Source organism: Mastacembelus armatus, chromosome 19 (genome assembly GCF_900324485.2).
Source record: "Mastacembelus armatus chromosome 19, fMasArm1.2, whole genome shotgun sequence".
NCBI classification, from domain to species: Eukaryota; Metazoa; Chordata; class Actinopteri; order Synbranchiformes; family Mastacembelidae; genus Mastacembelus; species Mastacembelus armatus.
In genome coordinates this window covers 17,965,498-17,992,423 of record NC_046651.1, presented here as the reverse complement: position 1 = coordinate 17,992,423, position 26,926 = coordinate 17,965,498, and the positions used below count along the sequence as shown (strand labels likewise).

General features: G+C 42.8%; 1 protein-coding gene across 5 annotated transcripts; it reads left to right on the top strand.

Moving 5' to 3' along the window:
- The first annotated feature begins 1,833 nt into the window (after positions 1–1,833).
- On the top strand, positions 1,834–26,492 carry LOC113135214 (KAT8 regulatory NSL complex subunit 1). 5 transcript variants are annotated; one of them, XM_026315002.1, is made up of 16 exons: positions 1,834–1,879; positions 2,426–2,514; positions 8,630–10,103; positions 17,905–18,046; positions 18,303–18,386; positions 19,623–19,732; positions 20,048–20,189; positions 20,985–21,150; positions 21,644–21,799; positions 22,310–22,519; positions 22,643–22,797; positions 23,486–23,610; positions 23,695–23,752; positions 24,621–24,733; positions 24,824–25,076; positions 25,344–25,553. In XM_026315002.1, the coding sequence occupies exons 3-16, from the start codon at positions 8,698–8,700 to the stop codon at positions 25,551–25,553; spliced, it is 3,330 nt and encodes a 1,109-aa protein (XP_026170787.1). In that variant the 5' UTR covers positions 1,834–1,879; positions 2,426–2,514; positions 8,630–8,697. The 5 variants fall into 5 exon arrangements, with proteins under 5 accessions (XP_026170787.1, XP_026170789.1, XP_026170786.1 ...); XM_026315004.2 differs by lacking the exons at positions 1,834–1,879; positions 2,426–2,514 and adding an exon at positions 5,471–5,951 and having other exon boundaries at positions 23,489–23,610; positions 25,344–26,492; XM_026315001.2 differs by lacking the exons at positions 1,834–1,879; positions 2,426–2,514 and adding an exon at positions 5,471–5,951.
- Positions 26,493–26,926: the final 434 nt, after the last annotated feature.

Sequence of the window (26,926 nt, the reverse complement as noted above, 5' to 3'; positions counted from 1 at the left end):
TTAGTATTTCAGGGCTGACACAAGCCTTCATCAGGCTGCTCACATTAAAGCAGGTACAGACACTTAAGTAGCTTAATACGTTGCAGGTGTGTGGACAGAAGATCTCAGGGCTGAAGTCAAACCACCCTGAACCCAGTGAAAAGAGACTGTCCTCACAATGCACCAGTCGAATCCAAATCTCTACACAAACGATAAACACTCCCAATACAAAAACCTCAAGAACGTGTACACATAGAACAATACGACCAGCAAACACAGCTTGTACGTCACATCTGCAAAAACGGATAAAGATCATTCCTCCTGGAAATGTTGCCACTTCCAAAATGTTTCCCACTGTAGTCGTTTCTTACAACCATCCCAGGAATGGCCTCAATACCAGCTGCGTTCAGAGATTTCAGGTCCCTGACATGTGTAATATTATGTCAAGTCATGAAATATTCCTCATATATAAGATTTCATTTAGTCCTGCTAGTGTAAAAACATGCACAGTGGCCCGAGGTGAAAACCAACAAAAGAGCTGTTGCAGTTAAAAAAAAAAATACATTAATAAAATGTATCTTGTTGCTGAAAACATCAGTAGAAATTTTGGCCTGTTTAATATTTCTGCAGTGGACATATGTTAACCAATAATCTGATGGCAAATGTGTCCAACGTCTTTGTTAACACCTGCTTCTTCTTTTAGTGACAAAACAAAGCACTGTGAAATTGTCACTTTTGGCTCTGTGTTTTATTTTAAAGGCCAAAATAAATAAATTGCTTAATCAAGAACATAATTTGAAGATGAATGTATAATAAAAATAAACTCCAGCATCAAACAACTGCAAAATAAAGTGCTGATTACACGTAAAAGCCTTAGTAATACTGTTTACAGCGACCTGAGTCCTTTTAGTGCTTTAAATACAACCTCCTTAAGAGATTTGAATACATCCACTCAACACTGATTGAAGATATAATGAATAAAATACAGTAAATGTTAAATGGGTAAGCTATTACTCCCACATTCCCATTATGTATTTGTTGCTACTGTCACACTGAATGTAGACCTTCGGCTCTAATTCAGGCCTTTGTTGCTATACAGCCATGGAGGTGGGGTGCAGGGGCACAATACTTACCTGTGCAGGTGATGTAGAGAGAGGGGCCAGTATGAGCATCACTGACACTAATGTCCAGTCACTTAATGTGAAGCTCTCAGTTCCCTTCTGTCACTGCCTCTCTGCAAAGCTAAATCCTCCATATTCCCAACACTAGCACAGCATTCATTTACATTTCCAGCCTTTCTCTGTCCCATGCCTGCAGGGACCTCCATTTTCACCAGCTCCAGTCCTTGTCCAGAGTCCTGTTTCTTGGGAACAGACTGAAAACCCCATGGTCAACAAATCCCATTCCACCAGCAATGTGTGTTTAGCATTAGATGGAGAAAATAAGATACAAACTCATTTGCATTAATCCGAGTTATCTGTGTGTGACTTGCGTTGTGCAGTGAAAGGTGTGGCTCCGTCTAAAAACAGGTACCTGAGACAAAGCTGTGAAAATATGAGATATTGTAGTCAGTTTGAGGGGAAATAGATGAGGCTGGACTCTCAGTAGCTAGCATGCGTGCGGTGGAAATAAGCCTCAGATTGTGGCACAATAAAATCAGTCATTTGTTAATGATGGGGAGGTTGTGAGACTCGAGTAAACACTTTGAAATTAAAACTATATTTTTGAATAATGAAGTTTCGTGCTATGAACTTTCGGTCCACATTTCCGCTGTATGGGCATTTGCCATGACTGACAGCTGCGGGAGCCAATAGAACGCCTCGAATGGACGCATCGACCAATAGCAACGCGAGGGGAGGGTTGTTATCGAGTCGTAAACGGTTAGTAACAGGACAAGCAGGTAAGTAAGATTTTGTCTTGTTATTTTCTCAAAATTAACCAACGCTTCGCTTGTCAGGAAAAAACACCCATTCGATTAAACCATCGAGTGTTGGATTTGAGTAGGCTGGATTTTTTCACTGCTGTTTTCTGCCAAACGTGTTAAAAACGGTAGTCATTGAGAAGTCAGTGTGGGATCGAGAAGCAAACAAGCTAGCAGAATTAGCTTAGCCTGGTTAGCATTAGCTTCTGAACTAGCGTTGCCAAAAATACTGTTATTGATGTCACAAAAATCACTGGCAGTGCATTGTTTGACACGACATCATGCAGAGAAGCTCCTTTCTTGGCTAACGTTTAATTTCCTATGCTCGAAGTCGACATTATTCAACATCTGAAACTTTTTTCATTATAAATTTGCAATGATAGTCCAAGTAACATTAGCCGGCTAGCCACAGCTAGCCAGCGGAGCCTAAAAAGCAGTGACAGTTCAAACTTAATGTGCTGAGGCTGCTGAAGCTTTAATTATGATGCAGCTCATGTTTGTTCGTTTATTCTTTCTTGTTTTTAGGTGGAATGTTTTTCCCACGTGTGGTGTCGATAACTGCAATAATGGCACCTTGGAAAATTGAATGGAGTGATTCAACAGCGGAGTTGAAGGTATTACTAAATAATACTAATTATTGTTATTGTTGTTTTGTTTTTATCTGAGGGTGATGCACTTAAGTAGTCCTCACCTGTGCCCAATGATTCTGAATAGTGAGCAAAAAAGGATCATGGCCAAAATGCCCTTTTTTTTTTGGGGTGCCTGGGCCCACCCTAATTGGAACAGCTGCTTTTGCCTGGGAATTACCTATTTCAGAGTTAAAGGTATTCCCCAATAATTATTATTATTTAGATTTGATTTTAATTTTTGCATGTCACTGTTTGAGCCGGAGGGTGTTGCTCTTGACCAGTCTTTGCCTATGGGCGTAGCTTTGAGTAGGGACCAAAAAAAGGACACGATGGACACACACTGAACTGAATTGTTTGGATGCCTGAGCTCGCCACAAAAAGAACAGCTGCTCTTTTGCGGGGGATGGAGCCACATGAAGTGCTTCTGATTATGAGACCTATTGGAGGCATGCAGATGGAAGTATTTCAGACACAGAGCAGGTCTAGAATGTGCTGGCTGGATTACATATCCCAATAAGTGGGAGAAAGCCTCTGAATCCCTCATGAGGAGTTTAAGGATGAGGCTTAGGAGCTGGAAGTTTAGTCAACTTTGCATAATCTGCTGTCAGTTTGCCCTGGAGCAGGATAAGAAGATAGGTAGATGAATGGTTTTACCAATTACCTGCAGACCCGATAAACACAGCTCATTGAATAACTATCACAGACATCAGCATTTGATCCTGACATGAGTAGTTAACCTTCCAAGACTTTTATGTAGATATAAATGTATTTGAATTCTCAGAACAGGTGAATAGACTGTTCTCTTTCCCACTCTCCCCCACACACCCACTGATGATTACTTATTTATTATGCATGTCTACTCTGGTAGTCTGATAATGCACTAAGGCCATGCATGACTTGTAGGAAATAAGTGGTGGCATTGATTTGCAATACTTAACTGTAGAAGGTTGTTTATGTAAGTGCAAGTCACAAGGACTGGCTGATTAGAGGCAATAAACCCCAAATTGACACTTCTTATATAACACAGAGATTAACAACATTATTCTAAACATTTATGCATCCCAGACTATGTAACCCAACATAGTAAACATCTAATGTCACTCTGGAAAGGTTAAATAACTCCACAAATTTAGACTTCCTTGACAAAAGAAATGAAGATATATGATCTTTGCGTGAAGCAGCATTCCAATAATCACGAACAATGATCTAATTTTAATGTGATGAACAACAGGCTAGAATAAAGGAAAATGTTACATATCTATAAATTCATAATGTAATTTTTTATAAAGTTCTAACAAATACTGACCAACTGAGCTGAGAGAAGCATCAGAGAACTGAGTAAGTAGAGATAACACTGTCACATACAATACTGGTCAGCATAATGCTAAAGACATGCAAATAAATGTATTAAATTCTTAATCCCAAATTTGAGCTAAATGCTGCAATATTTAAAGGGCTTAATTCTCTTGTCAGTGCACATGATACACAGTAGGTAAATGCTCTATTTTTTGCATGTAGGTATCGTTTTGTGCTCGGCATGCTTTATATAACTTTGAGACTGCAGGTTGTGGTGGTAATGTACTGTATTATAAAATATTATCTTGATCCTCTACGAAACAACCAACTAGCTGCAGCCTCAATTTACAGATTGCCAACTTCTGACACAGACTAAAAAAATGTACAGGCTTAAAACAAAGCTGCTGTTCTCACACAGCATATGGTGTTGTGTTATATTTGGACCAAGGTTAGGTTTATAGTGTTGAACAGCTCCTTCAAGTGGCTGTTGGCTGCACCTTCACACAGGCTGCTGTAATGGTGGGCGGTCTACTTCCTGTTAGAAGAGACATTAGACAAGCAGTTTCGACTGGGCTCTGTTTTCGCAACGACTCGATCTCCTCTCCTGTAATGCCTCATAGAAAGAGGGAGCATAATGAACCGGTGCCACTATTATCATAATTTATCTGTTTAGAACAGGGTTTCTGATGTGTTCACCAAATTAAATGTAAAGTTCTTTCATGTCACAGAGAATTTAATCCCTCTCTCGTGGTCAGGCACAGGGCAGGGATATTAGAAGTCAAATTTAACTTCTAAAAGTCTTAAATATTTTCTCTTACCTGCTGTGTTTTTGTTTTGTTTGGTCTGACCATCAGTCCAAAGCTTAGATATGTCACTTATTGTGTATTATAAAAATCTGTATATTTTGCAGTTAAAACTAGCAACTGTTGCACATATTTGCTTTAAAAAAAACAATGGGGCCCTGGTGCCAAAATGTGTTCCCCCATTTAGCCCTGACTACACATGGTGGTTTTATTATTTCTCCAGAAACTCGCCAGTTCTCTAGACATAAAATTAGTTGATTAATCAATGCCAGAAAATTACTGCTACCAATCGCATTAATCAGGTTATTGTCTTTTCGAGTATAAATGTCAAAGATTAGTCTGTACCACATGTTCTATGAAGTAGTTGGTACTTGGATAAACAAACATGTATAATGTAAAACAATGTTAAAGCTTTCAGAAGGTGTTGACAGCCCCTCTGCGAGACAAGCCTACAGGAAGGTAGAGAAACATATAGCACTTTTCCAAATTGGTGACAGAGTGACAAAAAACTGCACTTCATTACCAACAACACTAGCATTTATATTGCACCCTCATACTTTGAACAGTAAAATGGCAAAGCATATATAAAATCTCGTTAAATGTGGTATTTAAAAAAAATGTCCCAGTAAACAGCAGAAGCAATATTTCCAGTTGAGCTACCAGCAGCACCTTCCCAGCAGCCGGTGCAGACTGACATTGCCCTCCTGTGGTATCTTCCTCTGAGCTTTTATGTCGTTTCTTATCTGCCCTTTACTCTAGTGGCGACTATGAGAAATGTCTCCCGCCTACCAGCAAGCAACACACACATGCGCGCACACGCACACACATGCGCGCACACACACAGCCCTTCTATGTTTGTCAGACTCAAATCCGAGGGAGAGGAGCTAGCCGCCATTTTCTAAGCGTCTCTCCCTAAAACGAGAGAAAAAGGCTATCGACTAACCGCCCCCTGGATTACCTTCCGCTTACTGAGAATCGGACTTTTTGCGAAAGGATTACCGTGGAAGCGCCTACATTAGAAGGAAATCGGACTAGAAAGGAGTGTTTCACGGCCTTGTCTTATATTCGCCGTAGCGGCGAGGCGAGCTAGCTGCCGAGCAAGGTGTAGATCGTTGATTCGCCCATTGCCTGAATCCGGAACGAAGCCGAGCGGCTCGGTGAACCGGGACCCTTTCGACAATCTGGCTGCATTTTTGGATTAATTAATGGCAGAGTGATCGATCCCGGGTGTGTTTTTGTGTTAGCACTCTTGGTTTTTTTCCACCAAAAAACTGCAGGGGATTGTTGCCGAAATTCCCTCGGATAGTGCAACCTCGTCACGTGGTAGGTTCCTCCTTTTTCTTTGTTAGCGAGCTAGCTAGACTGGCAAGGTCTGCTCGCAACTTGTCTGTTTTTTGACAAATCTGCAGCGACGCTGCGCCCCGCTTCATCACCCAGCAGTTCGGGTTAAAGTAAAACAAAGGACGGGCAGCACGAATGAACAACAGCGGGCTGCCTCTTATTTCTTTCCTCCGTCTAATTGCAATGCACACCGTGTCTCCGCTCTGCGATCGGTCTCAAAGCGCTGTTTGAAACAAGTTGTGATCCGGTGTCATGTTATTGTGGGTATATATGTGAGTGTTTACGGGGTTTGGTTGTAAGCGCTTGTGTTACCGTGGCGTTCAGCCTATAACATAACACTCTGGGCGTTATTGACTTTAAACTATCACTGAGGAGAGCGTAGGTTACGTAGTCGGTGACTAAAATGTTTACTTGCCTAACGAGGTTTGCGTAAAGCCGAAAGTGTGCTCTCGCCCCCCCCAAAAAAAACATCGTTAAGTGGCGTCAGTAAAGCCAAAGCCAGAAAATGAGACATGATGTGATGAGGGCAGGTAGCGTTTCACTGCAGTTGGATTTAAGAAACCCGCACATTAGCTTGCGAGCAGGTTGAGTTTCTTGCATCAGCAGCTTGGGTGAGCTAACGTTAGCCAGAAGTGAAGCGCGTTAATTTGCGCACAGTGTTTCGTTATGGTGACAGGCTTCAGGCTGATAATCATCTTTCGGCTGTTAGAGTTGGCTTCAGTGGCGCGGTTCAACGGCACAAACCCACGGATCCCTCGCGGGGTCCTTCTGAAGCTTTTCACAATTTAGGACTTGGGAGTCGTTAACACTTGTGCGCACCCAGGACAGACTAATGTTTTTGTAAACACCAGGAAGACATTTTGGTGGTTACGTTATGGATGGTTACGTTAACGGTGGATGTGGACATTTTTGTCGCATCTCTTGCCTGGCAGCTTACACACATACTGTTGTTGTAATGCGTGTGAATTACAGTTCACCAGCCTTATTTAATTCCCTCCCCTGCAGCATGAACATGTTCGGTGTGTTTGGAGCGGAATGGGCGGTTTAGGTAGATGAATTGCATTGCATAATCTGCTTCGGAAATACCAACATGGCGTAGTGCGCGCTGACTAGAAACTGCGGTGAAATACTGAGCCCCCCATTCATCTGATCCTGCAGACCGTACGCCGAGATGCAGCTCGCTTTTATCCCCCGTGTTATTTGAAGGAGTTTTTAAGTTTGATATTGGTATACAGGCAGTCGGTGTGAATGACGTGTTAACCTCCGAATCAGCACTTCACCTTAATAACGTCATTGACGCCCCCTGTGTACATTTCACATGAAAATAATTTTGCAGGCAGGAATATTCAGGATGTTTATTATGTGGGGCTGGAATTGACTCAGGAACCTGTTCAGGATGACATCATGTGCTTTGGACTAATGCTGGGACCTAAATCCACCTACTTACACTGGCTGTGTGGAACTGCTGCACAGCCTTACCAGGGCACATATAGGGCAGTGGGGTTTGGTCAGTTTACATTGGCTTCTTGTGTTCTCTGCCTCATCAGGAATCAATTCCAAAGCTTATTCCTTAAAGAGCAAGTGGAGGCTTGTTCTTATGTGCATGGGAGTAGGTGGGAATGAATTTTTTGCCTGACATTTAGCTCAGTTTTCTGCTGTCATTACATGCACACTGTTAACATCCCACACCCCAAGGTCAGTGCATATCATTCATGTTTTAGTATTCATTTAAATCCTAGAAGAGATCCTGTGTACAAAAGCATTATTGTGAATATAATGAATCAAATTACAGTCTGGAAATTTGGTGAGGGCTCAGTGAGCAGTCATATGGAGTCGAGTACATTTGATCATCTTTGATCCATTCACCTGAAGTGTTTTTCCTTGTTCCTTTCTTGGGTAATTTTTAGAAACCCTGGCAGGCAGCAAGTCAACAAAAACGTCAAGTCACCCGTTCATCTGATTAGGCCTTTAATTTGATTAGTTGTAGATATTTTCTTGGGATTTGTATTTGAGTCAGTATTTTGGTCTCATTATTAAACAGTGTTAATTTGTAAGAAACATGTTAACATGTAAGAAACACTACTTTCTTTAATAGGCTGGTATTCAGTGATTTTCCACTCACTGTAAGGCTTACTGAACCTGTAGTGCAAGTATTTCAGTTGTAGTTACAGCCTGCCTTCATGTTACTTTCCACAGAAGAAATATTATTTAATATGTAGAAATATATTGTTGTGTTCAATGGAGTAAGAGCTAGCGTTGGAATCCACTTACTGTTTACACTGTACTGCATTTTTTTGGAGTATATTTTTAAGCTGTCAAACAATCTGTTACTTTATTTTGTTGTCATCTGAATAATTGTATGTGCACTAACACAAATTAAAATTTTTAAAGCTCCTGGTTTCAGTAAATATTTAACCATGCTCTAGGTAATATCTGTATATTCAAAACTTTTTGTTGGTCGGTCACTGTACAATGCTACTAGTGTATTGTTGATAGGAAAACATTCATCACCTTCTCACGATAACTAGGCTCAGAGTTTGATGTGCTGACGTTTACAGGTGTGGTAGACCTTTTTTTTTTTTTTTTTTTTTTTTCTTTTTTTTTTTTTTTTCCATAACTTCATTTCTTGTTTCTCCTCTCTGCTTGCTCTTTTGCTCCAGGCTGTCCTCAGGTGGGGCAGTAAGCGGGTGGAGTGGAGCAGGCCGCGGTGCCCGTCCCTCTGCACTGCATGGCTGCGATGGCGCCCGCTCTCACCGACGCCCCAGCTGAAGCTCACCACATCCGCTTCAAATTGGCTGCCCCTTCCTCAAGTCTGTCACCGGACAGTGCAGAGAACAACGGTAACGCCAGCAACATCCTCATCCCTAGCAGTGGCCCTGCTAAGTGCAAGGCCGCCTCTGAAGAGTGCCCTCTTGACTTTTGTGGCGGCGACCAGGAACAGCAACAACAGCAGCCCCAAGCCGACTCTGTGGCCCAGGCCTCAGCCCTGGGAAAGCTCCAGCCACTGGTGGCATCTTACCTATGCTCTGATGTGACACCTGTCCCTTCAACTAAGGAATCAATCAAGCTGCAAGGAGTGCTTATTAAACAATCTGTGTTGAAAAGCCACAGAATACTGCCCAGCTCCCTGCTTAACGGCGGTGGAGACTTCCTATTGCGAAAGAGGCAGGCGATAGAACTCTCTGGCGGTCAGCTCAAAAGCCTCATGAGTGGCAGCACTAACGGAGGTGGCCAGCCCATGGCACCTGTCAATGGCCTGGCCAAGAAGCTGGCCAGTATGTCAGGCTCTGGCTGTGTGGTGGCAGTTAATGGTGACAAGCCTTCTGCCACCACAGACTCTCAGTCCCAGAACCTGCCCTTGGACTCTGAGACCTTGACAGCAACCTTATCAGGTCATATTCCAGTGAAAGGAACCCTCAAACAGAAGTATTCATCTGGAGTTTCTCAAAATACAGATGGAAAAAACCTTGAACCACCAGTGCTTCAGTCTGCTGCACTTTCCCCTTTTACCCATGCCAACCCCAACCCCACTGAACAAATGAATTTGGAGGAGGCTGATTCACACACGCCTATTGGTCAACCACAGGGTTCTGAGAGAGAGACACCAGGTAGCAGCCAGCAGGGCTCCCCATCTTGCACACCTGCCCCACAGGCTCCTCTACCCTGTAGTTCTTCCTCAGACTGCCTCGATGCACATGTTAGGGAGCGCACCCTTCTCAACAGCAACCGCCAAGCTGAGATTGAAAGCCGGCTACGACGCCTGCGCAAACGTCTTCAGGTGGTACAGGCCAAGCAGGTGGAGCGGCATATTCAGCAGCAGCTGGGTGGTTTCTTGGACTTGGCTCTCAACAGGCTACTGGCTGGTAACCGCAAATCAGAGGCGGCAACCCCCACAGCTACATGGAGGACTGGACGCCACCCTTCAGCAAATAACAGAGACGGCCTGAGTCGTTTCCTGAAAAGTGGGTCCGTGCCCTTGGAACTGGAGAGGCTGTATCTGAGCGGATCAGCCAACCTTCATTCAGCAGAAAGCGCCTTTGACTCCGACGTAACAGAGAGTAGCTCTGGAGGGGACTCTGACCTGGAGGAGGAGGAGCTTTCCCGAGTGGACATTGAGCAGCGACATGTCAAAATGTAAGTAGAAGTGTCCTCACCCACAGAAAAGCCTATTTAGAGCTTTACAAATGTTTCTCATTCTGAAGTGTGGGGGAATTTGCAGCTAAAGCTAATGTTGAATGTTCTCGGACACTTACTTCATTCCCAAGGTAACTTACATTACTCTTAACATTTCCATGGTGCTGAGAGCTCCTCAACTGTCCTGTGAAAGTCCCTGTATTTCTACACTCTGCACTGTGCTGGTCAGGCCTAGCAGGTGCTAATGACAATTATAACTGCTCGTCCTGTCTCAGTCCTGGTTGGGTGAAACTCTGGGGAGGGGGGAGAGATGCCATTCGCCCAGAGAGCATGTGTGGTTGTGTGGGTGGTATCATCCTGTGGAAAATGCACAGGCTCGAATGGACTAAAAGTAAAATTCTGGTTCTCTCTCTCTCACACACACACACTGCACTTCCTCTTGAGAGGGCCAAGGCTGAAACCGAATGTTCTATTTATCAGCACAGTGAACAACTGAGCGCCCACAGAGCCAGCGAATATTTTGATTTAAACTGAAACCACGAAGAAACATAGAGTTGGGGGTGTTGGTGGTTTTGCAGAAGGTGTGGGTTCTATGTTTTTACATGCTGCCTGTTGTGATGTAAGGTTTACCCTCAGCTTGAGCTTGCAAATGTATTCCATGGGAAGTTCACATCAGTCCCCATTCCTGTCCCATTAGTGTTAGGAGGCAGAAATACAGCAGGTGGGTTAGCGGCGTTAATGGACTTACTGAACTGTGTAGGATTGGGTAGATTATTAACAAAGTAGCTAAGAACACAGATTTTTTTTATTATCCTTTCTTGTGTTGACTTTAGACTTTTAACCTAAATATCTTCATAACCTAACAGGAAGTGCACTGTGTGTTTGTGTGTGTGTGTCCAAATGTAGAGCAAATGCTTGTAACATTTTAAATATTAAAGCCTCCAGGCTTTATCATATTAGATATTTATCATAAAGAATATTGAGTACTTTGATGTATGTAGGGATAGTGAGAGATATTAGGTTAAAATGTATAGTTCAGACACATTACATTACATGTACATTTAATCTAATGGCAAATAGTCATTTCTTTATAGAGAAGAAATGAAGAATGTGGGTCTGACAGCTGGGAATAATACTAATCCAAGACCTGAAGTACATTTTATATTTTGTTAAATTTTCTTTTTCAAATTGCCATGTCTCTTGATGTTTTATTTTATTCTCATTAAAATAGAACTGCTTAACCTTAAGTCTTAAAAGATCAAAAGTTATATAATTACATGGACTGTACTTTTTAACCTCATTTAAATACAGGACCTTTTTCAAATATAGATTTATAGTCAACCATTTAATCATAAGTAAATGATCACTAATATATAGAAAGTGCATCCTCTTTATAATTACAATAATAATTTTTGTATTGAAAGTGAGGGCACTTGTCTAGAGGACCTTTTAAAAAGAGGAACCTCAGAAGTTGTGGGACACTTTCACACAATGACTAAATGTATGTGAGATACATACATATACTGGACATATGGAGCATATTTATTCAGGCATATTTATTTGTAATAGTGAATGATAGTTGTGAGGTCAGCTACACTTGGCTTATCACAAGAGAAATGGGTAGTGACAATATTTTAAATAACATTTTCTCATTAAATTGGTAAAACGGTGATTAGATGAACATGTGATATTTTGGATTTGGATTTTCAATGAATTGTTACTATGAATTTGTGTGGGAAACATTTGTAGTGTGGGTTTTTGTAAATAAATGCCTAATTACATTTCAATCATACAAATGGCAGACCAAGGAAAACGAGGTTAAAGTCTACATCAATTATAGGCTGGTTACAGGAACACTGGTTTATAGTTCAGTTGGATTTAACCCTTTTTGTTTTTCTTCTTCAGCACAGAGTATGTGTTGTACGTTATTAAGCACTGTATTTTTAACCCACCCTAAGTAATTATGTTTCTGTTCTCATTATAATCATGCTCTGATTAAGAGCAGCAGACTGGCTGTTACTGAGCCCAAGTGTACCAATTACATTCATTATATAAAGCTCTTGTAGTACGTTCCACATGCAACAACATATTAAAAAATGATCTCAAAGATGCTGAGATATTGTTCAGGTACAACATTAACGCCACTAACTTAGCACACTGGTCACGTGACTCCGGCCTAGCTCATTAAAGTCATCGCTGCTTTCTCTAATCTTGACCCATCAGCCCCTAATATCCTTAAACAATCAGGCAAAACTCCAAGTACCATTTTTATTTTTTTCATCTGCTTGAGTCTGAGCTGCAGCTAATCTTTATCAGTGACCACCATTATAGAGCTTTTATTGTACAGCTTCTAGTCCTGTTTGCAAAATAGTCACAACATTTAAAAACTGCAAACTCCTGAGTGTATAAATGTAAATAGAGACATTGGCCAAAAGAAGAAAGAAACTGTGTTGACTGCAATATGTGCAGACTTCAAACCTCCATGACGAAGGTTTGCCTGTGTATACCTCCTGAGAAAATCTGTAGTTAGTATATGTTGTTGCTCTTAACCCCATGACTTATTTTACTTTCATACAAACATCTTGTTGCTTCCTGTGTCTGCTTACAGAAAAGAGCAGCCAGACCTGGTGTACCACAGTATGGTTAAATATATGAACTGTATATACAATAGCTCCTTTGGCGTTCTGGTAATGTATAAATGTTCTTTGGCTATAACACCAGACAAAAGCCTCAGTAAGTCTAGAAATCATTTTGTAATGTATGTTGTCGTCTAGGGAAAAATCACAGATGAATCAAAAAGCATATTCTTTGCATGATGACCCAACTAACTGCCTTCTGAAGCAAATATTGGGACGTTGCCTTCTCTACAGGAGTTGTTAAATAAACCAATTTCATTTTTCACTCTTAAAAATAACCCAAACCCGAGAGCACTTGACAAATAGTTGTCATGTTTTATAAGAACATGAAAGTGTTGTTGGCCTGTATTTCTTGCTACACAATGCAGCAAAATTATGCAATTTGAGGAAGACAGGCTTAGAGAGCTACATTAATTTTCTCAGAATGAGCCTTGTTTAGGAGTGTGTTTTTTGTTTTTTTTTTTATGCTGTCACAAAAGCAGCCATCATTTATAGCTTTGTGAATGTTTGCCAAGTGGTAGCATATAAAAGCCTAATAATTCTGAGTGAAAGCTGCCTTGGAAATTTAAAACTGTCCCTCTGTAAGGCTTTCATAAGCAACCGTCTGATACACGTTGTATAATCATCCATCCCACAGCAAGTTTTAAACTGGTTCTCATCTCCCAGCCCTGCAGAGGAGAAACCTTACCTCACTGTGAACGTGTTAGTCTTCCAGGAAGTAGTGTGTGTGTTTGAGTGTGTGTAACCATAATGCCACATTTTCACAGCTGACATTTTGTCTCAGTTACCAATTAATGGCTTACAGCACTAGACCAGTCAACAGTACAGACAATGAAATGTGTTCTTCAAGCAGCAGTACCTCAATTATTCAACGTCAGCTGAGTTGTAAGCAGGGTGGAAAATAACCTCTTTGGGTTGCTTGTTTGGATGCAGTGCATTGCTTACAACTAATCCTGTCGTTCCTCTCTATAATGTGGACGTGGTTTCCCGTATCTTAGAGGATTGGGGCCTAGCCAACATCTGTTGCTGCGCTTATGCTGCAGGGCCTTTCTGCTCCAGCCAGTGTGTCTGTGATTGTGACGCTCACAGTGGCCTCTACCAGGGTGTGGGTGCTGCTAGAGCTCCAGAAATATGAAGTGGTCCTTTGAAACTAGCTGAAAAATGACTTTGTAGTAGAGAGATTTAGATATTAATTAGGTTTTCATTGAAAGTATGTTATTTGCAGTTTGTGTTATTGTGTGTTGAGAAAAGAGTGGGCACAGCTTGTTGTTTCTGAGGCAACAACAATGTTCATCAGGAAATCTCAGATTTTACACAATGACTCATAGATGGAACAATGGAAAGGCCTGAAATTTTTGTGTTTGACCAGCATTAAATGTACTGAGGCTTGCAGGCTTAGTGTCTGCAAGATGGAACTGCAGCTGGATGATAGAGAGTATACTGCTTGTGTGATCTTTATGCAGTAAGACAGTTAAAATGCCCGTCTGCCTGCTGCTTGTGAATTAGGGTAACTAGGTTGGCTGAGACTACAGCATGCCTTTCATGCTTATGGCTCAGCATTACTCTGCAGTCTGAGTAGCTTAGCTGTGTTTTATCTTATCGTATTGCTCTTTGTGTGTGTGTTTATGTACATATGGAAGTGCCTGTATAGGCTTCTGTCCTGTTTGACACATCTGGATGTGTTTATCCCGGCCCAAGTTCCTCAACACGAACCCGCTGGTGTTACATAACCCCCCTCTTTTATGTAATGACTGCAGCTCTCTGGCTGAATTTGCCCACTCTAGTTTTTCCTGCCCCACACCCTGTCGGCCTGCCTCGTTCACAAACCTGGATCCTGAGCAGTCTCTTCCTGTACAATATGAGTTTAACCAGCTGCCCTGTGAAATTCCAGCTGGCCATCCTGACGAATCGGACTGTTTTCAGCCTCTAAAGATGCTTCAATGTTGGGATATTTTTCAGCTCTTTAATGTGCTTTGAAAAGTCTTGACTCTGGAGAACAAAGAAGTTAAAATGACAGCTGCTGCTTTGATTTCCCTTGTTCCTGAGAATGAATGACGACAGAGTAGTTTAAGCCTAATTGCAAAGTGGTTATATTTTATTTCATATGAAGAAACAAAATATCTCCAGGCATTTGTTTATCTACTTCTATCCATGTTCCTCTGGCAGATTACTGTACAAAGAGCTCATATTCAAAGTATGATCATGATGAGGAGGAAATTATAACCCGTTGTAGGCCTAGATATAATATGCCAGTCCAGAAGAGATTAGATGTGACTGACAGTACAATAGCTGTGCATTTAGAAAATATATTGTTATTTAATAGCCTCATGTAATCCTGTTTTTGATATGGTCTGCAGTCAAAGCTGTGTTGAACAGTTGTAACTGTGTTGTAGCAGAACAGTTTGAAGAACTAGCATGCCAGGTTTGGAGACACTTACCCTCTTTTTACTGCCTGCTCGAGCAGAACGTGTGAATCCAAATTCTCTCTTCACTGAGCAGCAGCACTGAGGAGTGGTGGCACATCTGCAAAACTGTGCTGAGACTAGGAAATTGAGCTAATCTAAGTGAGGAAAAGGACGAGTGAAAGCTGCACGTCCAGCTAAAACTCACAACTGTCTTGTTTATGTAAATGTATCAGAGGGCATAGCTGAGCACAGATCATGATGATCCCACCCAGAGCTGAGCAATAAGAGTGTAAAGTCATCAGCACAAAGTTGGATTTAGTTTTTTGATTATTATTATTATTGTGGTTTGTGTTTGCTTTTTGGGCATTGTTGTGCATCCTTCACTTGGAGCAAAATATGAAAAGGATCTTTGAAAGCATCTTTTAACAAAATTAGCCTTATTCAAAGGGGCATCACGTGTGTCCTGTGTGTTCATGGTAAATTCCCAGTTGAATGGAGGAATGTGATGCAGCCCATCAGATGCCTTGGTGACCAACTCTCGGCCCAGGGCCCTTTGGAAGAGTCAGTATGGTAGTAAGGGCAGTATACGGGTACCCAGCACCGTACAACATATGTGCTGCATCCAGAGAAGCCCCACAATAGAAAATGTGCTGACAGCCAGAAAACGGCGGCTGCAGTCATTGCCGCTGGTGCTTTGTGTGAGGTTGAGTTGAGGGGGGGGTGTCCTGGTTAGAGGGGGATAGAGATCCTAGTGTCGGGAAGGGGGATTTCTCAGTGCTGCTAAAGGGACCCCTCCTCCTCATCCTCCTGTGTAACACTGATTAAAATAACTGGACTCACAGTAGCCTCTGTCTTTCCTTTACTAAACTGCAGTTTTGGCTCTTCCTGCATTACCAGAGCTGCTTGGTTTATTCATTTTCACTGACCCTGACACATTAAATCAGTCCTTATCATATAGCCCCAGGAATAAAATTCACTGTGTGCTGTACTCCTTCAACCTTCTCTTGATCTAGTCTGTGTCCCCTTAGTGTGACCTTTTTTTTTTTTTTAAAGCAGGTCAGTGCTGAGATGTTTACTCCTGCTTCAGTGTTTTTGATGGTCTCTTTCCTATCATAGAGATCATGAATCTGCCCGATCATTTTCCAGTTCACTCTGAGAGGCTTCACACCTGGCCCATCCTCTGCTGGTAGATCAGCTGTCCTCCCACCACCTAGTGAATCATGGCCCATGGGCTCAGACTGATTTCTGCACTAGATAGTGTGACACACTTTGCGGCAGCAGGATTGTTTTGAGATGAGAGTTACAAATGCAAATTAATTACCAGTGCATTGATCTGATGCACCAACCATGGGCGTGTTCAGGAGGGTTGCAGTCTTTGAATGTTCACCACCCAGCGCGTAACAAAAGTACATGTTTATCTGTGTGCAGAACAGGATTTGGTTTGTAGAACAGCAATAGGAAATGTTAACAGGAAACACTGCAGCTATATTTGCAGCAGTGTCCTTGGTACTGTATTTTAGTGAACAAGCTATACTTGGTTAAATGCTGCAGTTCAGTAAAGGAATCAACACATTTTTTACTGCACTGACTGGTAGCTCATGTCTGCGTCAAAGCCACAGTAACTCTCCTTCCACTCAGCTCCACAATAAGATGGGATTTTTGGTTGGATTATTGGTTATCCCAGTGTCTGCTGCACTGTTCCCTGACCCAGCCCCACCCGCTCCAGCACCCTGTGGCCTGTAGATTGCTTATAAAGCCTGTCTGTTCCTCTCTGGACTGCCAGAGCTTCCCAGTCATTGTTGTTGTCCCTCTTTAACTCCCTTCATCCTTCCCTTCCGTTCCCGTCATTCTCCCTCTCTCAGCTCTGGCCTTTCTCAGCTCCCTCCATCTGGGTGGACCTCTGAAAAATGACAGCAGTGACTGGTGCGGAGAGGAGAAAGCACAGAGGAGTGCAAGGTCTATCTTTGTCTGCCATCTGAGTCATTATTTTTATTGTTCAGCCAGGTCACTGCGGCCTGTATTTTGATGAAAAGGCGCCCTCTGTGGTTGTTGCTGCACAGTGCAGGAGCAGACATTTTCCTCTCATGTCTGCCTTTGAAATGCCCATTCTGTGTGTCATACTGGTAAAATGGAGTACTGTGCTCTCAGATGGCATTAATTTTCTGACATGGACTAAAGCAGAGAAATTCAAATCTCCTTTTTTATGTTTCTCCCATGTTTATGAAGCATGTTGATCATGTTGTTTTTTTGACTACAGTGCTTTTACACTGTTCCTGCAGTTGCCACTGCTGGGAGCTGTGTGTAATGCTAATTCAGTGACCTCTGCAGTCTGACAGCGGAAATGCTGGGAGGATCACTGAATAATGTGCTTGTGTTTAAATTTGTCAGTGTACTTGTGTTGTACTTAAGAGTAAATAATTATATTTCAGGAAACCTAAAAAGTAGAGCCACAACTAACAATTATTTTTATTATTAATTAACCTCAGTATTTTTTCAGTCAGCCTTTTCCAGGTTATCTGAGTCCAAGGTGACATCTTGTTTTATCCAGCCAAAAGCCCAGAACTGTCTGAGGGGCAGAAAACTGCAATGTTTCTTTTTTTTTAGCACTAAGTGACTTTAATGATTTGTCTGTTATCTATTGTTATTTTTCTGACAACTGGTTAATTGACTGATAGTTTCAGGTCTGTTTATAAGTAATCTGATATTTTTTTTTGTACCATTTCATCCCAAATCTCAAACTGAACTCTGTTTGACCCTCAGATGGAAGCGGGCGGAGAGCCGCTACACTGTGGAGCGTGCTGCCATCATCAGCCACTGGAACTGGCTCCAGGCCCACATCTCAGACTTGGAGTACCGCATCCGACAGCAGACTGACATCTACAGACAGATCCGCGCCAGCAAGGTCAGTTGCTTCCTCTGAGATACGTTGCATGAATTTTAGCTGTGTATCTGATGTGTTTTTTTTTTTGTAGAAAGACCCTCAGCTTTTCTATCTGTGCTTTAAAGGCTTCTCCATAATAAAGGAGCAGCTGTGACGTTGTGGTACACTACATGTTGTCTGTGCAGCATAGACTTCCCTCTCAGTCAAGTACTTTAACTGCAACCCCTTAAACATCTTGCTGTGGTGGAAGTATAACCCTCAGGTCTTGATTCCATAGGGCTCAGTAGAGTTGGGAGGTGTTGCTCCAAGCACAGCGCCTGCAAGTGGGACAGAAGTGAAATCAGAGCCTGTAAATACTCAGGTAAGTGACGTGGTATGTTCTCCTGCACAGCTGGCCAGATTCTGTCTCTTGGGGTTTAAGTTATAAACCAAACGAATGTCCAGTGCCTCAAAGCAGATTCAGCAGTTAGGATTAAGTAACAGTTCTTCAGTGCGCCCTTCAGTATTTTGTGCTACTTCCTCTTCTGTACATCTCTTAGTTTTTTTGTGAAGATCTTTGTGATTATTTTTGCAACAAGACTCAGTTTGCTCGTCCTTTTTAATTTGGTGATAAATTGTTGTAATGATTAGAAATTGTGAGACCACTGGAACAAATAAGCACTAATTCCAAGAGCTCAGAGTAGTTAAGGTTGGTGTGAAGTAAATTACAATAAAGCCAAAAACAGCCTGAATGAACGTGGTGCAGCAACATTCAGATCAGCAACAAACAGCTTTAGATAAAATCTTTAAGCTTCAGATATTCTCGTAAAAACTACAGCTGCAGATGTTCAGATGTGGTTCAGCCTATTCAAGTCCTGGATGTTAGATTGACAGTGGGTGACTGTCCTGTTCATATTCAAGTTTATTCATAGGTACCTGATTACCAGTGAAGTGTTCAGCCTGTTTGTTTTTGTAAATCAAAATGTTTTGTGGAAATGACATTTGAAATGTTCACAGGAAATCATTTCTTTTTATCTGTCCCTCAGGTCTGAATGAATCAGACAGAAATGTGTTTATACAATAAACCCCTTCAACATTCATATCCAAATAATTGCCCAGTTGTTTATCACAGGATGATCCTGTTTCTGCATTTGTTTAAATTGTTTATCCAAATGTTTGACAGACCAGCACCACTGCAGGTGTGGCCACTAATCTTGGTGCTTTCTGAATTTCGACATCTGCATGTTGATTAGTCCTGCTGTCACTTTCTGTTAACCTTCATGATGCTGAATGTTTTCTGTAAAATTATTACAGAACAATTCTACATCTTCAAGTGTGGAAACGGTTGTGTGGAGCCTGTTCTCTGTTGTGACAGCAAGGTTTAGAATAACTTGACTGAAATCAGGAAGATTTGTTCATTTATTGGTCAAATCCTGTGAAGAAGCCGAGGCCTTTTCACAAATCTACAGTGAATCATTCACAGCCACACCTCTGGGGTGGTTCAGTTTGTCTCTAATGTAGTTTCCTCAAATATCTTGGTTTGCTAATTGCTGTTGGTCAGCCTGTGCCAGTTAGCGCGACGTGTAGCCTCACTCGTTCGTCTTATCTGTCGACGCAGGATGTTGGTTCAGAACGGCTGGAGCACAGCGGCACCGCCCACATCACCAACGCAGACCCCGGCTCATGGAAGGGTCAAAACGGACAGCCAGTCAACGGCGTCCTCAGCAGGTGCCACTAATAATCACTTTTTATTTTCTGTTCTTTTATATACGATAATTGATTAATCCAGAGGAAGAAGAGCGGAATAATAAATAATGAAAATAACTTAACTCGCAGCTGTTTACCATTAAATATCCCGAAATTGTCACCGCTCAGCTACATACCTGCTATAAAATATCCATCTTTTAACTCATGATGCTTTATAGAAAGAAACTGATACACATATTCTCCTCAATGACCAGAAAAGCTTGTACAGTGTTAGTTCAGATGTGTTACTTTTTCATTTGCGGGTCAGTAACCTCATGGCTGTTGTTCTTCTAACAGGATGGCGGAGAGTGCAGACACCAAGCACCAGCAGCCGTTGGCCTACGACAGCACGTGCGTGGCTGCGCGTACACGACCGCTCGTCAGCTGTCGCCGACGGCGGCTCATTCAGCCCAACACCGTGCCCAACCTCAACGGCAAGGTGAGCTTCATGTTCAGCGTTCGCAGCTTTGGGTAATTAGATAGCTTGTTGGTGTAGGATTTGGACAAATTGAATTCATGCGGCAAATAAACCGTGACGTCACACAGAGCTGAGGGCATATTTGTATAAATAGGTTTGATACTGAAGTCTGAGGGGAACTGCTGTGATCATCACGGTTTCTCGGTGCAGTGACATGGACTTTTATTCTTAGACAACATCACATGTGACTCTATACTCGCTGATTAATTCCTTGGTTTGAAACCTAATAGCTGAGTAAACAAGCGATGGCTGACTTATTTATGAAAAAGTAGGGCATCTTTTTTCAGAGTGAAAAAACAGAGGAGTGGTCACCCATGTGACAACTCACAGGTTTTAGTAGCAACATGCCCTTATTGTCCCTGGTTATGTTCCATAACACTCGCCTTAAATGTCCTTAGTAAATTGAGGTTGTTAAATTTATCACCATGCACATGATTTCTTTGTGCTGTTCCTCCAATAAGCCATTTTTCCTTAATCTGTTCTATTCTTCTTTTATAGTTTAAAGCTGGGTTTGAGTATAATATTCACTGTATTGTCCTTTCTGGCTCATAACTCGGCCTGCGATTCAGCAGCTAGTAGAAATAATATTAAAACAATTTCTCAAAAATGTAGAGACTGTCAAAAGAAGGAGATATAATTTGGGATGACTCATTTAACTCCTGTGGTGCTTTAAAGTGTAGAAGTCTTCGCTGAGTAATGCAGACTAACTGCTGTTATATTGTAGGTGTTACAAGCCTCTTTGTTGTGCACCCACAGGCCCAGAGAAGCAGCTGTGTCCAGTGTACCTGCAGGGTTAACCCCAGCTGTGTGATGTGTGGTGGCTGGCCCACCCCCAGAGAGGACCCTCAGTATGAGCTGCCCAACCTGGAGCGCCTGTCGAGACTGGATTTTGGCATCCACCCCATCCTCTCCTTCCCTGACGGTCAGTACTGGGTTACTCGCTCAAAGGAGAATTGGGTTTGCACAGTCATTTCCTACTTTACATCTAGAAGGGAAGACAAACAAGGAGTGGCGGGAGAGAGAATTCCCTCCAGGAAGTTCTTGGAGATCGTTTTTAGTCATTTACTTAATCTTTTCTATCTGTAATTGTTTTCCTATTCCCCAGAACAAGTATCTTTCAGTGCTAGGCTGTTACAAACTGCGCTCTCGATGTTGTTTTATATTTTAGTTTAACACAGAGCTCCCACACGTGATGACGGCTTTGTAATTATTAAGGAATTTGTCATGTTTTGCAGATCATGAATCTCTCCAGACTCGTATATAGCTGGTTGAGTTCAAAGCCGCAGGCCAACAATGGATTTGGCATAAGCCTCCATCGTAGATTGCCTTTGGCTCATTATGAATTGTGCATGTCACTGTGAACGTGGAACTGCTGATGGTAAATCTGACTACACATTGATGCCTGTGTCCCTCAGATGTGTGTATAGGCCTCCGTCTGCAGCAGGTGATGAAGAGCCAGTGGCAGAACAAGTCTCTGGAGAGGAGCAAACCACTGAAGAAGCTTTCCCTCAAACACAAGCTTTCCTCATCCAAAGAGAAGCACAAGTTCACCAACTCACTTATGGCAGTCAGTAAGTACCAGTCGGTAACACCACAGTGATGCCGAATGTGCTCTAATGATGCCTGAAATTACATTTCCTACGTTTCAATATGGAGACACAACTGTTCCCTGTTACATATAGAAAGAAGAGATGATGAATAAATACTGATACGGATAAACAGAACCAGAATACTTTGGCATGAGGTTATGAAAATTCCTAAAACTCAGAACATTATTATGAAATGTTCTTTCCATCCTGCTTCTTTTTCCAGTTAGTTTCAGGTTTCTATTCGTTCCAGCTGCTTTTAATTTTTACATAATTGTTCCCAGTAACGGTTTTATTTCATCATGCCACAGTTATGTGATCAGCTGTTGAAACCCCACACACACACACACACACACACACACACACAGATCCAGCAGTGACCACCTGTGTCTTTACAGTCTACAGTAGCTTTAGTAGTGAAACTGTTCTCAGCTGGAACGTTGAGGTTTGGGTTAGTTTCTGTGAAAGCTGAGTGTGAGTCCTATGGCATTGCAGGACTGGGCCACTATAAGAACCGCGCTGAGAAGCCAAGGACAGCGGAGAGCAGCATGGGCAGCAGCAGTGCAGTACTGAACTCGGCCAGGCTCGAGCCCCAGGCCGTGTGCAAGACCGAGCGGCTGCAGGCCCTCCCCACCACCTTAGGGCCCTACGACAAAAGCTACAGCCGCAAAAGATTGAGAGAGCACTCGCTGGACAGGACTGACAGTGAGTGTTTTATAGCCAAGCCGTGGTCAAAGACTGGGTCACATACCTGCAGGAGAAATGCATTTGTCATGAGGTCAAGAAAACTGAGCAGCCATTTAAACCTGTCTGTCTCCTGTCCTCCAGCCTCCCCCAAACTTTTGCTGGACTCGAGCAGCCCCTGCCCACCTCTGGCCAACATGCACTCGACCATTCATAGCCCCCTCACTCGCCAGCTGTCCACATCATCAGAGAACTCCACGCCGCTGGCCCCCAGCAGCCAGAGCGTCCCGAGCACACCTGTAAGGAAGCGCTCAACTAACTCGCTTTTTGTTTGCTTGCTTCAGTATATGATCATGTCCTTGGGTTGATTAGGGCACCGTGATTCACATCATCGGTTTTCACAGGCCTTATGGTTAAAAAAAACTAAAACATGAGTGTTGAGTAGAAATTCAGGCTTTACAGATTTTTTTTTTGTTTTTTTTTTTGTTTTTTGCATGAAACTGAAACAGAAATACTATCGACGTTCGACACTGATTACGCACATGATTAGGATGGATTGGGTGAGTGGGGGTGTGTGAAAGAGAAAACAGAAACTGAATTTGCATGTGTGTATTTTTGTGGGTAAAGTGACAGGAAACACAGTGAGCAGGCTGAGTTAGCATCAGGCCAGCTGCTGCAGGGCCTCAGACACCTCACACAAGTACATCTGGGCTAATTAGCACTCGGGACTCGTTTGACAAATTCTTCTTGAGCAAAGTTTAACTGAGGCATCAATATTTAAACAATGGCTGCTAATGTTTTTGACGCTGTAGCACAGCAGTAGCTTTTAAACTCCTGTTTTTAGTTATAACTGTGGTGAATGCAGCTTCACTGTACAGCTGAAACTGTCAGGACGTGATGCTGTCGTCCTGTGAGGTGGTACCTGGTGTTGTTTGGGACTGTATCACAGGTGTGTTTGTTGATGTGTGTGTGCCCTCTGCCCCCCAGCAGCAGCCCATCAAGAGGAGGCGAGGCGAAAGCTCTTTCGACATCAACAACATAGTAATCCCCATGTCTGTGGCGGCCACCACCAGAGTGGAGAAGCTGCAGTACAAAGAGATCCTCACTCCCAGGTAAACACCTGTACCAGATGTTCTTTCTCCTTCACCATTCATATCAGGGTTCTTGTCCTCACGTTTGTCCTTCTGATTGGATAGTTGGCGTTTGGTGGACGTCTTCTCCCAGCCAATCACTGAAGAGGAGAATGAACGGGAGGTGAGTGTTTCCTGACACCTTTTCTATTTATCAGGTGACCACTGAACTAAACCTGCCAGATCTCTTGTCTGTTTTCAAATGTGTGAGATATTTATTTTACAAATGGGAGAGGATAGATCACCTGCACTGTACTTTATTTCAATGACGTGAACAGTGAGTCAGCAGTGACACCCAGTGGTCAAATGTGCAAATTCTACATTTCCTTTTTTCACACAGTGGGTGCAGTGAAAATAATTATTTTCTCTGTGTGTTAATCTGTAAAATGGCTAAAAGTTATGAAAAACAATCACTGGACAAATGTCCAAGTCGACACTGAGATTATAAAGAGTCCAAAGTCAAGATGTTCAGTTTACTGCCACAACAGACAGAAAACATTGAACAGATCTGCAAGTTTCCTAAAGAAAAACTTCAGATTTACTGAAATGTCAAAAATTCAGTTTCTAACAGTCTGAAGTATTTTCTCTGCTCTGTGACGGGCTGGAACATCAGCTTATGTAAGAGTCGAATTTCAACCTCAAAAAATTCAATTTAAAAATAAGTCATTAATTCATGAGCTCATGCACTTACTGCTGCTTAGTTAATAATTAGGAATTCCTGTTAACTCCTGCTGACTTCTGATAGAAATGTCAGGGATATCATGCCCCTGTAATTAATGAACTAATAACAGGCCGTCTCACGTATTGAACTGTGTTTTATGTTGTATTAAAAATGTATTAAATTCACGCCTGTGAACCCTCAGAAACCCGACGGGCTCCAACCGGTGAATAAAGACTTTATTAAAAATGTGGCGCTGGATTTTTTTGGCAGTCGATGAATAAACTGAAAGCGAGCACATGTCCAGGGTCCTGATGTTTCTGTGTGTCTGCAGGTGGAGGACCTGTCAGACGCAGCCTTTATCCAGCTCCATCAGCCCTATGAGGACCAGGAGCGAGCCCGTTGGACTTGGATGGCCCTGGCCCCTGCTAAGAGGAGGGGCAGCAGGTTCGCTGCAGTTATTAAACACATGGTGACGTTCTAGCATCCGACTGTGGCTGTGTCTCCCTCTCACTGTGGACTGTCTCGCTCCCTTAGGTCGTACAAATCTATCGACGGGCGAACCACACCGTTGCTGTGCGGGACCAATCCTCCAACCCCTCAGCCTGCATCCCCAGACCCAGGCCACTGCCCCACGCTCCATGACTACAGCCACATGCCATCACCCATGAGTCCAGCCAGCCCCGACACGACCTCCAACCCCCAAACGCCCTGCTCCAGGGACTCTCACCGGCTGCTGTCCAGTGAGGACACGCGGTGCTCGACGCCAGACTTCACCTTTGAAGAACGGGTGAGTACAGCAGAACCGTTTCCACCTGTTCAGTAAAACATTTCACTGCCCTCTTCATCAGGCATCAGGTGTAAATGATTAACCACCAGCGTAACACACGGTTGGTTGGTTCCTTTAGCATTAAGTCCAAAACCACCGGAAATGTGTTCCTCTGATTTTTAAAGGTCCCAAACTGACGAACGGTTGTGGTGAAGCATCGTAGCTGGACAGAGGTGAAGGTTTGACGCCGTGTGTTCAACGTCTCTAATAAACGTTTCTTGCTTTCAGACCGTGGCGCCGTGGGAGCGCCGCAGCTTCCCGCTGCCAGAAGATCCGGCGCCGGAGCCCGAGGTGGAGAGCGACCAACACATCAGGCCCAGAATGCGCAGCATCTCAGGTTGCCGAGCAACAGCCTACGGCCGTCTAGATTCGGACGACATGGACCTGCCTTGCGACGAGGACGGCGGCCCCAAACACAAGGCCTCCACCCACCGATGAATGACTGACTGAGGTCGCCTGGCTCCCCCCCCCACCCCTACCCAGCTCCTCTCTGGCATTAACAAGCAGAACCTCAAAGCAGAATCAAATTAAATGGGTTCCTGTTGTTTGATATTCAAACATCAGTCTAATACTTTCACAGTTTTTAGTGAACATTATGGAGATAGAAGCCTTTCCCTACACTTGTTTTTGTCACAGGAAAAAAGGATAAATGTAAAAAAAAAAAAAAGCATAAAACACATTACAAAAAATGATTTCTGTAGTAGGCTAAACAATGTACATGGGGGCTTAGTGGTGTTTCATATGTCGCGTGTACACTCGTAGCGCACTATGTAGCGGACTCCTCAAAATATGGCCAAAGGGTGTTTTCTATTGACTAGTTTGCTTGTAATTCCCATGTACATTTTTAGTGGAGTGACAAATAACAAAACAAGAAAAAATCCCCCCCCATCGCCATCCCCATCCAAATAAACAGGTACATTTGAGATGTGGTCCCTTCTCCTTCCTCTAGAGGTCGCCTGAAATCACCAGAGCACTTCTCCAACTGCCAAGTCTAGTTTTGTTGGTTTGCTTTCTTTGTTCATTCCTCACGTTTTTATTTGTGTCTCTTGTTCCCGCGTAACAACATTCTTTGTTCGTTTTTTGTTTTTGTTTTTTTAATAGTGAAATCATTCCTACGTAGTGTCTTTGGAGAGTGTCCAGCTCCCGTCTCGCCAGCTGTCCCGGTTCTGTTTTAGAGAGGGTGATGGCCTAGAGAGGACTGGGGTGTCTTAGAGCACTTGCCCCACGGAAGGTGCTGCTGCATGCTGGTCTGATCACAACAGCACAGTTGAGATTTCACAAAAAGGAGGAAAACCGTTGCATCTACTAATTTCACTCCCTTCTGTATTAGCAAAATAAAGACGTAACAGTTGCAAACCCCCCCCCCCCGCACACACACACACCTGTTTTTTTTTTCTGGTTCAGCTCTCTCCTGCAAACATTTCAGATGTAGCAGCTCTCAGCTAGAAGCCGCCCTGAGCTCAGGTTCACAAATTTAAGGGAATATTTTCTGCTGTTTAATAGTTTCACTGACTGATCAGAGCCAGATTACTGTTGCAAGATGGATTTGGTTTCTGCCACCACAGTGTCCATATAACCACACTCTTGGCCCCCACCCACCCTTAATTAACTAATTGCTATGCAAAAAAAATCTATGGTTTTCATTTTACACCTTTTATGCCACAGCCATCCAATCACTGTTTTGTTTTTTTGTTTTTTTTTTGGTAGTTAAGATGTCAATGTACCTGTTCGATTGTTGCAGCAGTTAACCTAATCAAAAAGCAGAGTTGTTTTCTTTTTGTAAATAGTACCATTAAAACATTTATGTTTAA